We start from the raw sequence: 18,200 nt of genomic DNA on the forward strand, positions 1-18,200 counted from the left end.
GTTGAATATGTTTATGCTATTTGTATGCACGTATAATTTTTGTATTTGAAGTTATGAGTATTGGCGCTATACCTGTATTTCAAATTTTTGCTCCTGGAGTAATGCTCACAAGGTCGTTAGCCAGCACATCTTGAAGGGACTCATCAAAGTAAGTGGCTCATCAAGGCACACAACTCAGAATGGACCATGGGAGATGCCCATCTACATTGAATGGACTTTCCTGTGGACAGTCCAGATGAAGTATAGGTAATGGCTGGGAGGTGATGGGGGAGGGGAGCCCAGGGAGCCCCTAGGAGCCAGGGGTGATGGTGCGAGGGGGAGGGAGGTACCAAAATACAAGTCTGCCCAGGGCACCATTTTCACTAAGGCCAGCCCTGAATAAGACAGAAAATATATTATCTCTATATAAATCCATGGTACACCCACATCTTGAATACTGCATGCAGATGTGGTCACACCATCTCAAAAAAGATATATTGAAATTAGAAAATGTTCAGAAATGGGCAACAAAAATGATTAAGGGTATGGAACAGCTTCCATATGAAGACAGATTAATAAGACTGGGACTTTTCAGTTTGGAAAAAAAGATGACTAAGGGGGGATATGATAGATGTCTATAAAATTCTGACTGGTATGGAGAAAGTGAAGTGTTATTTTCTCCTTCTCACAATACAAGAACAAGGGGCCACCAAATGAAATTAATAGGTAGCAGGTTTAAAACAAACACAAGAAATATTTTTTCACACAACGCACTCTCAACCTCTGGAACTCCTTGCCAGAGGGTGTTGTGAAGGCCAATACTATAATGGGGTTCAAAAGGGAGCTAGATAGACATGGAAGATAGGTCCATCAATGGCCACTAGCTCTGGTTCTGGTGGAGCAGCTCGGATAGTCAGGTCCACCGGTGCTTCAGGGGTGAGGAAATCCTCCATCAGGGTGATGGCAGTGGCTAGAGTCGCAGGCCTGTGGCGGAGGACTCAGGCCCTCCTTTGTGATGGGAGGATGTAGACGAATTGCTCCAGAATAATTTGTTCAGTGAGCTCATCTGGAGTTCACCTTTTGGGCTGTAGCCACCGCTTGCAGGCTTCCCTCAGCTCCTGGGCTACCATCCAGGTCAGGCACCCATAGGGTATACCAGACTCTGGAACTGCTACCGGAAGGTCTCCGGGCTAACATCCAAGGCATCTAAGATCACTGCCTTTACCTGGGTGTAGTCCTGTGCCTCCTCCGTAAACAGGCCCCGATACACAGTTTGGGTGGTCCCGGTCAGTTACGGTCTCGGGCCAACCCTGTGACTAACACCACCCTTTCAAAAGTCACAAGGAAGGCTTCCGGATCATCGTTGGGGCCCATCTTGGTCAACCGGATTGGGGGGCTACACTGGGTGTTCCAGTGGTGCCCCCAGGCTGGGGCTCTGCACGATGGGGCAGCAGAGTCACCAACTGCTGCGGGCATTGTTGCTGGTGGTCCTGGTTCTGGCATCCCAGCTCCAAAATCAGTTGTTGCTGTTGTGTTCCTAGCTGGACCAACTGCTGCTGCTGTTGGAGCTGGGCTGCTGCCTGCTGCTGAAGCTGGGCTACCTGCTGCTGTTGTTGGCTTTCGGCCAGGAACTTAACAAGCTTATCCATATCCTTGGTTGCCTGGGCATGCTTCCCCTCAGATCCCTTCTCACAGGGATTGGGGGACCAATGCCCACATTCTCTACCACATGTAGAGAGGGTCCATTGGGGCTCGTCCCTCTCCGGGGTGGCGGGGAACCACACCACCTCTGTACACAGCCTTTCAAGTATTTGAAGACCACTATCATGTCCCCCCTTAATCTCCTCCCTTCCAAACTAAACATACCCAGTTCCTTCAGCCTTTGCTCATATGGCTTGTGTTCCATCCCTTTGATAATTTTTGACACTCACCGCTGGATCATTTCCAGTTTCTCTACTTCCTTTTTATACATTAGTGACCAAAATTGGACACAGTACTCCAACTGAGCCCTAACCAATACCGAGAAGAGTGGTACTATTACCTCCCATGACTTGCATGCCATGCCTTTGTTAATGCAACCCAAAAATCACATTTGCTTTTTTTGCAACAGCATTGCATTACTGACTCATGTTGAAATTGTGATCCACCACAACTCTTAGATGCTGCTGTGAAGCCAGTTATCCCCCATTCTGTATTTGTACATTTGGTTTTTCTTCACTAAGTGGAGTTGTCTTCATTGAATTCATTTTGTTGACTATAGCCCAGTTCTCCAATTTATCAAGATCCCTTTGAATTTTAGCTCTAGCCTCCATAGTGTTTGCAACCAATTCCCCCCCTCTCCCCCAGCTTTGTCTCATCTGCAAATTTGATCAGTCTGCTTTCTATTCCTACATCTAGATAATTAATAAAGATGTTAAATAATACTGGACCCAGAACAGATCCTTGTTCAACCCCACTTGAGACCTCTTTCCAATCTGACATAATTCATTAATAGTTACTCTCTGTGGTTGTTTAACCAATCATGTACCCATTTAATGGTAGTTCTGTTGAACCTGCATTTCTCCAGCTTACTTATGAGAATGTCATGTGGGACTGTGTCAAAAGACTTGCTAAAGTTCAGGTATATTATGTCTGCCACATTCCCCCATCCACCGAATCAGTTATCTTGTCAAAGAAGGCAATCAAGCTGGTTTGGCAGGATTTGCAATATCTAAGAAACGCCATCAACACAATGTTATACAAGTAAAGGCTGGGCTTGCGATTAAGGGCACAGGCTGGGATTCAGACAATCTGAGTTCATTTTGCAGTTTTGCCCCAAACACTCTGGAGAAATCACTTTGAGGCCCAGAGAAGCAGTTTTCCCACTGTAAAATGGGGAGCAGCCTCCCACCCTTTGTCTATTTAGCCTGGGAGCTCTTTGTAGCATGGACTCTACAAGTACCCCAGGGTCTATGCAGCACCTGGCTCCATGGGAGCACCAACCTCAATCATGGTCTGTGCAGCTCCCAGCACAATGGGTCCTGATCTCAGTTGGGATCTCAGTGCAGCACCCAATACAACAGTGGCTCCCATCTGAGAGCCATATGATGATACAAGAATCTCCCATTTAGTCTTCAAGGTGAGACATGAAATGTGACTCAAAAGGCTCAAAAACTAGGAAAGTAGTAACATTACCTAAAAATGCAACATTTCTTAAAGGTCTCATGATTTGTAAGCTACCCTCAGGATTTCTGAGCTCACCCCCTGGTTATTGAGTGCTGGGAGCTGCATAAATAACTGGTATTGTGGTTAATAACCACCAGCCCAGTCCTGGCTGTGGGAGACATTCTCATCTGTCCTCTCCTCTCAGGTGGCTCATTGCCAAGGTCAGAAGTTGTCAGAGGATGAAGAAGGCTGCACCCTAAGAAAGGCATCACAAAATGAGGCTCTGTCTTGCTCAGTTAGTTACGGCTGCTTGGAGTTTCTGGACCTCCATTGCTTCTCCCATCTCCACCACTTTGCTTTGCAAACAGAATCACCCTGGAATGTAACACTGGCTGTTCCCACTCCTGAGCTTAGGCTCCCCTGCAGCATGGATCAGGGAGGGAGTGTTGCAGTAGCAGAGGGAAGGAAGAGGTGGGGAGTCCTGGTGGGTTACAGCAGGAGACTCTGTGATTCCAGACTGGACACCTGCTCTTCTCCTAACCCGCCCTGTGATTTCCTGACTGCACAGAAATGGTTAAAGCTACCACATGCTCTCTCCTTTTCCCTTCAGCTCGGTCTTATTGCTCACCCCTGCCCTGCCTTACCCCCAGCCCTCTGTCAGCATTTCCCCCCATGCTGAACTCTGGGGTACAGATGTTGGGACCCACATGAAAGACCCCCTAAGCTTATATCTTACCAGCTTAGGTTAAAACTTCTCTAAGGCACTAATTTTTTAGAGTGATATTGCTGCCACCACCAAGTGATTTACACAAAATATTCAGGGAAGGGTCACTTGGAATCCCTATCCCCCAAAACCTCTTCACCCCCTTTCCTGGGGAGGCTTGGGAATAAACTACCAACCAGTTGCCTTAGCAATGTGACCACAGACCAGACCCTTTGTCTTCAGAACACTGAAGTCAATCAGGTTCTTAAAAGAAGAACTTTATTTATAAAGAAAAAAGTAAAAGAATCACACCTGCAAAATTAGAATGGAAGGTGACTTTACAGGGTAATAAAAATTTAAAACACAGAGGATTTCCCTCTAGGCTCAGCTTCACAGTTACAAAAACAGGAATGAAACTACCTCTGTAGCATAGGAAAATTCACAAGCCAAAACAAAAGATAACCTAATGCATTTCCTTGCCCTACTCAGTTTCTGTGGTTTTAGATGGATTATTCCAGGTATATTTTCAGGAGATATTATACCTGCTTGGCTTCTCCCTCTGCCTGGAGACTGAACAACAACAACAAACATCCTCCCCCGCCCCCAGATTTGCAAGTATCTTCTTTTTTCATTGGTCCTTCTGGTCAGGTGCCAACTAGGTTATTTGAACTGCTTAACCCTGTACTAGTAAGGCAATCCAGTACAGCTGCCAAGGATACATAAAGGTTGCTACTCTTCCCCCTATATTAATGACACCCCCAAGTCAGAACCCACCAGGGGCCAGGTCCTCAGGCACCCGAACCCCTCAGCTTGGCACTGGGGTCTTGGCAGTGCTTAATTTATAATGGAAGAGGAGACAGGGCTCAAGCACCGGTTTTACATTCGTAACTGACACAGCAAGCCCAGAGGCACCAGGCAAGGAGGCGTGGGGGGGCTGCAAAGTTCTGGACCTGGGGGCACCAGGCCCAGCCCCAGCGTGCACTGAGCCCTGGTGCCCTGGCTGTGACAGCAGTTCCATGCCCCCCAGCCCTTCCCCGCATCTCTCAGTTACATGGGGTCTGTGGCTTGGCAGAGCCCCACCTGGCTCCCACCAGAGCAACCCCGCGCTGGGCACAGGGGTCGGGACGGCCCCTCACAACTCAGCCCCGGCCACAGGTTGCCTCAATGCCTGGCGCTGCTCTTCATTCTCCCCGTCCCCTGCACTGCCCAAGCTGCTGGGGGAAGGTGGGGGCTTGAGCTGCACATGGCTAGAATGCCCCACATGTGGGGTGTTTGGAAAATGTAGTCTTCACCAGTTCAGCGCATGCGCATTTAGGACTATTCCTCCATCCCCTCTTGAGTCTGTTGCACTCTAATCTTGCATGGCTGGGGCTGTGTGCGCCTCTGTATAGCTCATACACCCCCTTCAAGGTCTTGGGGTGCATTCTGGGGGGCTGGTATTCCCTAATAGAGAGCCCCGTGGCTTAAGTGGGTGCATTATGGGTGGCTGGGGTATTGGAGAATCCATGTCTGGGGGATTGTGGGTGCATTACAGCGGGCTGGGCTATTGGAAAGCCCCATGGCCTAGGGGGTGCGCTGTGGGGGACTGGAGGTGTATTCTGGTTGGCTGGGTTATTAAAGATTTGTTATATTAATTTCCATGAGCAAAAGAGTGAAAGGTGTTATAAACTTGGTCATTGTCTAGCATAAGTATAAAGAGGTATAAAGAGGTCTGGGTATTTCTTTTACATCTTGGTTTACTCGTGTCATAAATATAAAGGGAAGGGTATAAGTATAAAGGGAAGTATAAAGGGATAAAGTATAAAGTATAAAGGGAACTATAAAGGGTATAAGTATAAAGGGAAGGGTATAAGTATAAAGAGGTATAAAGAGGTCTGGGTATTTCTTTTACATCTTGGTTTACTCGTGTCATAAATATAAAGGGAAGGGTAAACACCTTTAAAATCCCTCCTAGCCAGAGGAAAAACCCTTTCACCTGTAAGGGGTTAAGAAGCTAGGATAACCTCGCTGGCACCTGACCAAAATGACCAATGAGGAGACAAGATACTTTCAAAGCTGGAGGGGGGGAGAAACAAAGGTTCTCTCTGTCTGTGTGATGCTTTTGCCGGGAACAGAAAAGGAATGGAGTCTTAGAACTTAGTAAGTAATCTAGCTAGATATGCGTTAGATTATGATTTCTTTAAATGGCTGAGAAAATAAGTTGTGCTGAATGGAATGTAGATTCCTGTTTTTGTGTCTTTTTGTAACTTAAGGTTTTGCCTAGAAGGATTCTCTACGTTTTGAATCTAATTACCCTGTAAGGTATTTACCATCCTGATTTTACAGAGGTGATTCTTTTATCTTTTCTTTAATTAAAATTCTTCTTTTAAGAACCTGATTGCTTTTTCATTGTTCTTAAGATCCAAGGGTTTGGGTCTGTGTTCACTTATGCAAATTGGTGAGGACTTTTATCAAGCCTTCCCCAGGAAAGGGGGTGTAGGGTTTGGGGAGGATTTTGGGGGGGAAAGATGTTTCCAAGCGGGCTCTTTCCCTGTTATATATTTGTTAGATGCTTGGTGGTGGCAGCAATAAAGTCCAAGCGCAAAAGGTAAAATAGTTTGTACCTTGGGGAAGTTTTAACCTAAGTTGGTAAAAGTAAGCTTAGGAGGTTTTTATGCAGGTTCCCATGTCTGTACCCTAGAGTTCAGAGTGGGGAAGGAACCTTGACATGGTGGCAGAGTGGTAGGATTAACTTGAAATCAATTTCAGATTTTTTGAAGAAGCACAGATTTTAAAAAGGGAATTTTTTTTTCCTTTGGGCTGCTGGAAAGCAGGTTTTCAGCTGAAAGCAGTTACAGTTTTTTTGTCTCTGCTTGGGGGCTAGAGCAGAGACAAAAGGGAATTATCTTTTGTGAGCTGGAGTTTTCTCTACCTAAAGGCAGGGTAGTTAACCTCCTGCAGGGAAATTCACAAGTCTTCACAGACCTGAAGAAGTTGTTTTTACCTAAGAGCTACTAGAGGGGTTTTCTGTCTATTTGCCTGAAGACAAAGGTGTTAGGGTTTTTTTAAGGATTTTTCTGTAGGCTGACAATCACTATCAGAGAACATAGGTATCCGGTTACAGCACAGCAAAATTTTACAAGCCAAGTTTTTTGTTTGTTTTATTTCTAACTCTCGGGTGTAAAGTTAGTTAAAAACAGAGAGGCAAACATGACAGAGCCCAAAACAGAAACAGCCCAAGAGGCTGCCCACAGGAGAGCTATGGAGGCAAAGGAAAAAGAATGGAAGCATGCTGAGGAGGAAAGGGAGGCTGCCCACAGGAGAGCTATACAGGCAAGGGAAAAAGAAATGAAGCATACACTGGAGATGGAGAAGGCAAAGGCTCAGCAGAATAGCAATCCTTCTCCAGGTACCGCTTCACATCCCAGGAAGTTCCCCACCTACAAGGCAGGCGATGATACCAAGGCCTTCTTAGAAAACTTTGGAAGGGCCTGCCTTGGGTACAGCATCTCTACAGACCAATACATGGTAGACCTGAGGCTGCAGCTCAGTGGACCCTTAGCTGAGGTGGCGGCTGAAATGCCTAAGGAACACATGACCCAGTATGAACTGTTTAAAACCAAGGCAAGAGTCAGAATGGGGCGAACATCTGAGCATTCCCGTCGGGAGTTCAGAGCCCTAAGGTGGAAACCAGACGTGTCATTTACCCGACATGCCTATCACATTGTGAAACATTGGGATGCCTGGATATCAAGAGCAAGTGTTAAATCTCCAGAGGATTTGCCCTTCCTAATGCAAATGGAGCAGTTCTTAGAGGGTGTTCCTGAGGAAATAGAAAGATACATCCTAGATGGGAAGCCCAAAACTGTAATTGAGGTGGGGGAGATTGGAGCCAAATGGGTGGAGGTGGCAGAAAAGAAAAACACTGGTCGCAGTTGGAGCAGATACCAGAAGGGACAACCTCAGACCACACCCTACTACCGGGGGCAGCCCAAGGCCCCAACTGCCACCCAAGGAACCCTCCAGACACCTTATCGTCCTGCCACACCGTTCTCCAGCAACCCACCTCTCCCCAGTGACTCGTCAGCTGGACGATGTTTTAAATGTAACGAGTCGGGGCATGTAAAGGCCAACTGCCCCAAGAACCCCAACATATTACAGTTCATTGCACCGGAATCACACCAGAAGTCCCCAGTGTGAGTGTGGGCGGGAAGAAGGTCACCGCGTGGAGGGACACCAGAGCACAGGTGTCAGCTATCCATGCTTCCTTAAGTGGACCCCAATTTAATCAAACCAGAGATCCAAGTGACAATTCAACCCTTCAAGTCAAACTCTTGATTTGCCTACAGCCAGGTTGCCGGTCCAGTACAAGGGGTGGTCAGGAACATGGACTTTTGCAGTCCATGATGATTATCCCATCCCCATGCTGTTGGGGGAAGACTTGGCCAGTCATGTGAAGCTAGCCAAGAGGGTGGGACTGGTCACCTGCAGCCAGGCTCAGCAAGCTGTCACGCCAGAAACTTCTACCAGGACCCGGTCAGAGGTGATGGACCCGGACCCCATCCCAATGTCTGCAACAGCAGTAGTGGATCCAGTCCCAGAGACCCAGACAGAGCCAGTCCCAGAATTGGAACCGGCAGAACCACCAGCACCAAAACCATTGCCAGCACTGAATCCAGTACTTACAACCCCAACACCAGAGGGCCCCACCAAACCTGAATCGGCAGCAGCCGATAACCCTACACCAGCTCATCCGGAGCCTGAACCCCAACATAGTGCACCAGCAGAGAGCGGTTCACAGTCAATGGAAACAGCCCCATCTCCTACATCGCTTCCAGAGGGACCAAGCCTACGTCCACAATCCAATGAGGAACTGATGTCTCCAGCATCAAGGGAACAGTTCCAGACCAAACAGGAAGCAGATGAAAGCCTCCAGAGAGCTTGGACGGCGGCACGGAGCAACCCACCGCCTCTCAGCTCTTCTAATTGATCCAGGTTTGTTGTAGAAAGAGGACTTTTTTATACAAATAAACTCTTTCTGGTGGACACCAGGAAGACTGGCATCCTCAGAAATAGTTGGTAGTTCCAACTAAGTACCGAGCCAAGCTCTTGAGCTTAGCCCACGATCATTCTAGTGGCCATGCTGGGATGAACAGGACCAAAGACCGTTTGGGGAGGTCATTCCACTGGGAGGGAATGGGCAAGGATGTTTCTACCTATGTCCGGTCTTGTGAGGTATGCCAAAGAGTGGGAAAACCCCAAGACCAGGTCAAAGCCCCTCTCCAGCCACTCCCCATCATTGAAGTTCCATTTCAGTGAGTAGCTGTGGATATTCTGGGTCCTTTTCTAAAAAAGACACCCAGAGGAAAGCAGTACATACTGACTTTCATGGATTTTGCCACTCGATGGCCGGCAGCAGTAGCTCTAAGCAACACCAGGGCTAAAAGTGTGTGCCAGGCACTAGCAGACATTTTTGCCAGGGTAGGTTGGCCCTCCGACATCCTCACAGATGCAGGGACTAATTTCCTGGCAGGAACTATGAAAAACCTTTGGGAAGCTCATCGGGTGAATCACTTTGTTGCCACCCCTTACCATCATCAAACAAATGGCCTGGTGGAGAAATTTAATGGGACTTTGGGGGCCATAATATGTAAATTCATAAATGAGCACTCCAATGATTGGGATCTAGTGTTGCAGCAGTTGTTCTTTGTCTACAGAGCTGTACCACATCCCAGTTTAGGTTTTTCACCATTTGAACTTGTATATGAACCTCGAGGTTAAGGGGCCATTACAGTTGGTGAAGCACCAATGGGAGGGGTTTACACCTTCTCCAGGAACTAATATTCTGGACTTTGTAACCAACCTACAAAACACCCTCCGAACCTCTTTAGCCCTTGCTAAAGAAAACCTAAAGGGTGCTCAAAAACAGCAAAAAACCTGGTATGATAAACCTGCCAGAGAGCGTTCCTTCAAAGTAGGAGACCAAGTCATGGTCTTAAAGGCGCTCCAGGCCCATAAAATGGAAGCATCGTGGGAAGGGCCAGTCATGGTCTAGGAGCGCCTAGGAGCTGTTAATTGTCTCATAGCATTCCCCACCTCCAACCGAAAGCCTAAGGTGTACCATATTAATTCTCTAAAGCCCTTTTATTTCAGAGAATTAAAGGTTTGTCAGTTTACAGCTCAGGGAGCAGATGACGCTGAGTGGCCTGAAGGTGTCTACTACGAAGGGAAAAGTGCTGGTGGCGTGGAAGAGGTGAACCTCTCCATGACCCTTGGGCCTATGTAGCGACAGCAGATCAAGAAACTGTGCACTAGCTACATGCTGATGTTCTCAGCCACCCCAGGACTGACTGAACGGGCATACCACTCCATTGACACAGGTAATGCTCACCCAATTAAAGTCCAACCTTACCGGGTGTCTCCTCAAGGTAAAACTGCTATAGAACGGGAGATCCAGGATATGCTACAGATGGGTGTAATCCGCCCCTTTGGCAGTGCATGCGCATCTCCAGTGGTTCTAGTTCCCAAACCAGATGGGGAGATACATTTTTGCATGGACTACCGTAAGCTTAATGCTGTAACTCGCCCAGACAACTATCCAATGCCACGCACACATGAACTATTAGAGAAACTGCGACGGGCCCAGTTCATCTCTACCTTGGACTTAACCAAGGGGTCCTGGCAGGTACCGTTAGATGAATCTGCCAAGGAAAGGTCAGCCTTCACCACACATCTCGGGCTGTATGAATTTAATGTACTCCCTTTTGGGCTGTGGAATGCACCCACCACCTTTCAAAGAATTGTAGATGGTCTCCTAGCGGAATTGGGAGAATATGCAGTCGCCTACCTTGAGGATGTGGCCATATTTTCGGATTCCTGGGCAGAACACCTGGAACATCTACAAAAAGTCTTCGAGCGCATAAGGGAGGCAGGACTAACGGTTAAGGCTTAAAAGTGTCAAATAGGCCTAAACAGAGTGACTTACCTTGGACACCAGGTGGGTCAAGGAACTATCAACCCCCTACAGGCCAAAGTGGATGCTATCCAAAAGTGGCCTGTCCCAAAGTCAAAGAAACAGGTCCAATCCTTCTTAGGCTTGGCCAGATATTACAGGCGATTTGTATCACAATACAGCCAAATCGCTGCCCCACTGACAGACCTTACCAAAAAGAAACAGCCAAATGCCATTCAGTGGACCAAAGAGTGTCAGAAGGCCCTTAACCAGCTTAAGGACACCCTCATGTCTGACCCTGTGCTAAGGGCCCCAGACTTTGACAAACCATTCCTAGTAACCACAGATGCGTCCGAGCTGGTGTGGGAGCAGTTTTAATGCAGGAAGGACCGGATCAAGAATTCCGCCCTGTAGTGTTTCTCAGCAAGAAGCTGTCTGAGAGGGGAAGCAACAGGTCAGTCAGCGAAAAAGAATGTTACGCCATTGTCTACGCTCTGGAAAAGCTACGCCCACATGTTTGGGGACGGCGTTTCCACCTGCAAACCAACCATGCTGCGCTACAGTGGCTTCATACCGCCATGGGAAATAACAAAAAACTTATTCGGTGGAGTTTAGCTTTCCAAGACTTTGATTTCGACATCCAACACATCTCAGGAGCTTCTAACAAAGTGGCTGATGCACTCTCCTGTGAAAGTTTCCAAGAATCAACTGGTTAAAATAGTCCTTGAGATGTGGAAAATATTGTTAGTCTTTATGTACTTGGTAGTATATTTAGAGGTGCATGTGTCTTATTAACTCTGTTTTCTTTTAGAGCTCCAGGAAGAAATCACAGCCAGCGTTTCACCCTATCTGTGATTTCAGGGGGTGTGTCATAAATATAAAGGGAAGGGTAAATACCTTTAAAATCCCTCCTGGCCAGAGGAAAAACCCTTTCACCTGTAAAGGGTTAAGAAGCTCGGATAACCTCGCTGGCACCTGACCAAAATGACCAATGAGGAGACAAGATACTTTCAAAGCTGGAGGGGGGAGAAACAAAGGCTCTCTGTCTGTGTGATGCTTTTGCCGGGAACAGAAAAGGAATGGAGTTTTAGAACTTAGTAAGTAATCTAGCTAGATATGCGTTAGATTATGATTTCTTTAAATGGCTGAGAAAATAAGTTGTGCTGAATGGAATGAATATTCCTGTTTTGTGTCTTTTTGTAACTTAAGGTTTTGCCTAGAGAGATTCTCTATGTTTTGAATCTGATTACCCTGTAAGGTATTTACCATCCTGATTTTACAGAGGTGATTCTTTTACTTTTTCTTTCATTAAAATTCTTCTTTTAAGAACCTGATTGCTTTTTCATTGTTCTTAAAATCCAAGGGTTTGGGTCTGTGTTCACTTATGCAAATTGGTGAGGACTTTTATCAAGCCTTCCCCAGGAAAGGGGGTATAGGGTTTGGGGAGGATTTTGGGGGGGAAAGAGGTTTCCAAGCAGGCTCTTTCCCTGTTATATATTTGTTAGACGCTTGGTGGTGACAGCAATAAAGTCCAAGGGCAAAAGGTAAAATAGTTTGTACCTTGGGGAAGTTTTAACCTACGCTGGTAAAAATAAGCTTAGGGGGTTTTCATGAAGGTCCCCACATCTGTACCCTAGAGCTCAGAGTGGGGAAGGAACCTTGACAACTCGATTTCATGGCAAACACCCACAAGCTGAAACACCTAAAGCTGAAAGTTTATTAATCACAGAAAAGAAAGAAAATTAGGCAAATATACACTGAAACTAAATACTTGTGCAAAACAATCAACTCTTCCAAGTCTCTCACCTTTTGGAGGCAAAGTATCAGTCTCTTATTTTCAAAGCACCCTTTCTTTGAAGAGGATAGGGCAGGGTGGATTTGATTTAAATCATGATTTAAATCACGCGTCAGGAAGACTATTTAATCATGGATTTCTACATAAAAGTGCATTCTTGTTGGTTGTTACCAACCTGAAGATCCTGCATGTTCAGACATGTTCCTTTCATCATCTTCAACGCAGCTTCCTCCTGAGAAGAAACACTTCTCATGATGTTGTTTCATTTGGGCAACCAGGCCTTGTATTCCTTTGTTGCACTGTTTGCATTTTGCACGCATGCCTGTCTCACCCATGGGTAGAGGAACTTCATTAAAATATTCCCAAACTGGGTCTCTTTTACAGCCTGCTGTCATTATATTATTTCTCACCTCTCTATATTTATTTTAAAACATTTTTGCTGTTAACAAGCATGTTATTTCTGGAGAGACAGATCCACAGTTTGAGAACTGCAAAACTAAGCATCTCTGATGGTTTTTTCTAGACCAGGGATGGGCAAACTATGGCCCCGGGGGCCACATCCAATCCACCAGACATTTTAATCTGGCCCTCAAGCTCTTACTAGGGAGCAGGGCTTGCCCACTCCAGGGGGGGGATCGAGGTCGGGGGCTTGCCCCGCTTTGTGTGGCTCCCAGAAGCAGCAGCAGCAAATCCCTCCTCCTGCTTCTACACATAGGGGCAGCCAGGGGGCTCCGCACACTGCCCCTGCCTCAAGCGCCCCCATATGCAAATGGGAGCTGCAGGGGTGGCGCCTCCAGACAGGCCAGCGCGCAGAGTCTCCTGGCTGCCCCTATGCATAGAAGCAGGAGAGGGGACATGCCGCTGCTTCTGGGAGCTGCTTGAGGTAAGCTCCCCCACAAGCCTGAACCCCTACCCCCTCCCATGCCCCAACCCCCTGCACCACCCCGATCCCCGTTCCACCCTCACCCCTCAGTCCCAGCCCGGAGTACCCTCCTGCATCCCCAACCCCTCATCTTCAGCCCCACCCCAGTGCCCTCACCCCAGCCAAAGCCCTCACCCCCCCTCGCACCCTAAACCGCAGCCCAGAGCCCCCTCCCGCATCCTGAACTCCTCATTTCTGGCCCCACCCCAGAGCCCACATGCCCAGCTGGAGCCCTCACCTCCTCCCACACCCCAACCCCCTGCTCAGCCCAGCTCCCCCCCCCCCCCACACACACACACACACTCACGTGGAAGTTTTGCTCCTAGACTGAGCACCGCAGCGCTGCAGGCAGGGAGGAACTCAGCTCCGCTCCAGGCAGCGAGCAGTGTGCTGCTCCACCAGTGACTGTCTCTGGCTGTGCTGCTCCCTGGGGCTGGGGCAGAGCTGGAACTCTCAGCTGGCTGGCTGAGGAACGAGTGAGGGAGGAAAGCGGGAGCGGGGAGAAGCCAGCCCACGAGCCCAGCGCGGAGGAGGCAGTGGCGTAGCTAGGACGGGAGTGGGGGAGCAGCCGCTCCCCCACTGAGCACAAGTGGTGCCATGTCAATGTCTTGGGTGCCTTTTCAATTTTCCCCTGTTGAGGGAACAGGGGGAGCGATCAAAAAAGAAGGCACCACCCACTGCGGTGCTTTTACTTATCCGGCGCTGCTCTGGGTCTTCAGCGGCGGGACCTTCACTCGCTCTGGGTCTTCGGCGGCACCTCAGCAGCGGGACCTTCAGTGCCAAAGACACCTGGAGCGAGTGAGGGCCTGCCGCTGGAGCACCGCTGGGTGAGTAAAAGCGCCACAGCAGGTGGCGCCTTTTGTTTGGATTGCTCCCCCTGTTCCCTCCACCTGGCTACGCAGCTGGGAGGAGGGACCAAAGAAGAGGATTCAGGCCACAGCCAGCCAGGGGAAGCCCGAGCCCCTTGTGGCTCCCCCCTGGCTATGGCCCAGTTTGCACTAGCAGCGAGGCTCCCCCACTGAGCGCTCAGCTGAAATCACTGAGACCCGGTGGAACCTCAAGAGACCAACTTGCAGAGGTCACAGCGGCAGGTGGCAGCAGAAGGTGACGGTGCAGGGCCACTGGCAACAGAGCCATGGAGAGAACGGTGGCACAACGAACAACAGTGGCCAGAGCAAACAGTGAGCAGCTGGAGGAATGAGCAAGGTGCCTTCTTGCCCCCCACCTGGGAGGTGAACTCATGTGAAAGCACCTCGGAACTCTGAGTCTCCACTGCCCAAGGACAACACCAGTGAGTGTTAATGAGGCTGTTAAGAATGCTGGAGACACAACCCAGTTCATGCGAACAAACATGGCTGTGGCATCCTACTTTCTATTTCAGCAAGAGACACCACACACTACAAACCGGAGGCCAATGTTAAATGCATTGTGACTTGTTCATCCTGTACACTGGTTCTGAAAAATACCAGCAAATGCTGACTGTCTTTCTGCAAGAAACTCGACTGACTGACTAGAAGCATGCGGTGCAACAGTGAAAGACTCAACAACTGAAAAAGTGAAGAACTCTCTCCCCACATTCAAAAAATTTGCCTGCATGGCTGATGAATGCACCGATGCAAATAGGCATCAAATATTAAGTCATTGTGTACGTTATCTTGCTGTCAGTGGTAGGCAAGGAGATGAATTTCTAGATGTTCAAGTTATAGAAGACACATCAGCTGCATCTGTGACAACCCACATCTTAGAAGAGTTAAATGCTTGTCAATTGGACCCCAAACAGATGGCTGCTGGAAGACATGGTGGAGTACAAGCTTTGCTCGGAGAAAAGTATAATGCTAATCTCTCCTATACACACTGCAGAGGCCTTCTACTTCAACTAGCGCTCGTATGAGCTGCAGACTCTTCAAAAGACATTTAAAAACCTATCTGTAAACAGTGGAAAGGGGCAAGTCAAATAGTACTTGTAACTCAGGCAGACCATCAATCAAAACACCTGTCCCCACCCTCTCTCTTGATAGCCTGTGCTGATTGAGGGTAAGTCCAGTTCTACTGCCCTTTACTCATACAATAAGAACAACAACATTTCATCCTCCCACCCCCACAACCTCCACCCCATATTCAAGTCAGTTGTAACCAACCAGAGCCCAAATCTATCACTTGGGAAACAAAGCTCTGTTTGCTGGATACCTAGGTAGATTAGGTGTGAATGTAAAAACAATCTGGTCCTGAAGCCTTTGCCCCCTGCTCATCACTAGCTGTCAGGGAGAGCTCATTTAGAATTTACTTACAAATCATAATTTGAAATTATTAGGCTGGCTATCACCGAAATGAATGCACTGACATTGTCATAAAAAATAACAGCTGTATAAGGAAGCTAGTCTATGTTCATATTTTTCAAATCTATTATTCTTTTTCAGATACACATTTTATTATACACTTTATATGCTTTTAAAGTGCATATTAATGTTTCAATTTCAATTCAAATTTCAAAACAATTACTAAATTGGCAACACTACATGTAACTAGTTCACAAACTGGGCGGGGAGTGTAGGGAAATGCCTGATTCTGTCCTCTATGTAAGGGGTAGATTGGTTCGTGAAAATTACAAAAAAAGCAAAACACATTAATGATCATTGCGGATGACAAATGTTTTGAAGAATCTTCATTCTAAATTGGTTGGGATTCTGTCCTGATCATTTATGATAGATCACTCTGTGAAAATTACCGACAAAGTCTTTACTGACCAGTGGTCGCTACAAATTTTTTATCAAATTATCATCATATCTCAATTAGGATTCTTTCTTGATAATTTGGAAGAGATTGGTTTGTAAAAATTACAAAGAGATAGTCAAGTATCAGAGCGGTAGCCATGTTAGTCTGGATCTGCAAAAGCGGCAAACAGTCCTGTGGCACCTTATAGACTAATAGACGTATTGGAGCATAAGCTTTCGTGGGTGAATACCCACTTCGTCGGATGCATCAAAGAGATAGATAGTCATTATTGATCAGTGTTTGGGACAAATTTTTCCACTAAAAACCCCAATCCTAGCTCAGAGAGACCTACACAGAAGAACCCTAACCCTAAATCCAATTGGCTTACCCATAGGAATCCTAACCGTAGCACAGGGAGAGTGACCCATAGGAATGCTAACCTTAACTCCAAATGGCCTTAGCATATAAACCCTACCCAAATGCAAGTGGCCTAAATATAGGAAACCTTACACTAGGGTGGGGAACACTTTCCATAGCAACCTTAATCCTAACCCTAAATATAAGTGGCCTCCAACCATAGGAACCCTAAGACTAACTCCAAGTGGCATACCTATAGGAACCCTAAACCTGGGGTGGGTAGGCCTGCCCATACGACCCTAACCCAAATTCCAGGTGCCCTAAAGACAGGAATTCTAACCCAAACTCCAAGTAGCTTTCTCATAGGAAGCCTAACCCAAGAGCATGGAGCCCTGTGCATAGAAAGCTTAACCCTAGCTAGCTGTGTCATTGCAATAGGAGCTCTAATCCTAGGACAGGGAGTACTGCACATAGGAATCCTAACCTTCACTCCAAGTAGCCTACCCATAGGATCCCTAACCCTAACTCTAAGTAGTCTACTCATAGAAACCCTAACTGCATGGCAGAGAGTCCCTAACCCTAGGGTGGGGAGCCCTTCCCTTACGAATCTTAACCCTAGGGCTGGGAGCTGTACCCCTAGGAACCCTAACCCTAACTCCATGTGGCCTACGCATAGGAACCATAGCTGCAAGTGGCCTTCCCATAGAAACCCTAACCCTAACTCCACATGGCCTACAAATTGGAACCCTAACACTGGGACGGGAAACACTACCCACAGAACACTAACGGAAATCCCAAGTGGCCTAAAGACAGGAATTATAACCCAAACACCAAGTGGCTCTATCCATAGGAAATCTAACCCTTGGTCAGGGAGCCCTACCCGTAGGAAGCCTAACACTACAGAGAGGAGACCTACCCATAGGAAGCCTCACCCTAACTCGATGTGTCCTATCCATAGGAATCTTAACCCTAATTCCAAGTGGCCTACTCATAGGAACTGGAATGCGAGGAGCCCTACCCATAGTAACCCTAAGCCTAACTACAAGTGGCCTACTCATAGGAACCCTAACTCTAGGGTGGGGAGCCCTACCCATAGGAACCCTAATCCTAGGGCAGGGAGCCCTACCAATAGTAACCCTCACCCTAAGTGGACATGGCTTACCCAGAGGAAGTGGGGTGGGGGGTTGCACTTTCATGTGAAGAGATTCTTGTGTTCCTTCTTGTGAGCAATCTCCAGAAATTCCATGGAGAGAAATTTTATTTTATTGCATTTTATGATGGGGGTGTGGATGGCTGAATTCACGTGAAATTAATTGGTCATAAATTCCACATTAATTTTGGAGAATATCTGTTACCAGCTTCTTATAATTTCTTATGTTTGCAGCAGTTCCTCAGCTCTGCAGAGGGAGCTAAAGACTGAGTTTAGACCCCTTGTCTGAATTCCCTAGCATTTCTTGGGTTATATTACTGTGCTGTTATTTAAGCATGAGGAGAACAATTATGCTAACTTATTTACTAAAGGCATTTTCATTGTCCCTTCCCAGTGTTTAAGAAATGAGCTGGCAGTTGTTTACTCTCCTGGAGGTAATTAGCTCTGAGCAAGGAGCTGTGTCTCAGAAGAAAAGACTGTCCCCATCACTGAGAAATGTATGAACCT

The 18,200-nt window shown here is 47.3% G+C and overlaps 1 protein-coding gene across 1 annotated transcript in view; it reads left to right on the forward strand.

Annotated features, from left to right (window-relative positions):
- The window catches only part of TRAIP (TRAF interacting protein), a 77,261-nt gene extending 65,346 nt beyond the window's left edge, over window positions 1–11,915 (forward strand). Inside the window, exon 17 of the mRNA XM_073352626.1 lies at window positions 11,569–11,915. Coding sequence (XP_073208727.1) covers window positions 11,569–11,736 — 168 coding nt within the window. The 3' untranslated portion in view covers window positions 11,737–11,915. The remainder of the gene's footprint in view (window positions 1–11,568) is intronic.
- Window positions 11,916–18,200: the final 6,285 nt, after the last annotated feature.

The sequence above is a fragment of the Lepidochelys kempii genome, chromosome 7 (genome assembly GCF_965140265.1).
Source record: "Lepidochelys kempii isolate rLepKem1 chromosome 7, rLepKem1.hap2, whole genome shotgun sequence".
Classification (NCBI taxonomy): Eukaryota; Metazoa; Chordata; order Testudines; family Cheloniidae; genus Lepidochelys; species Lepidochelys kempii.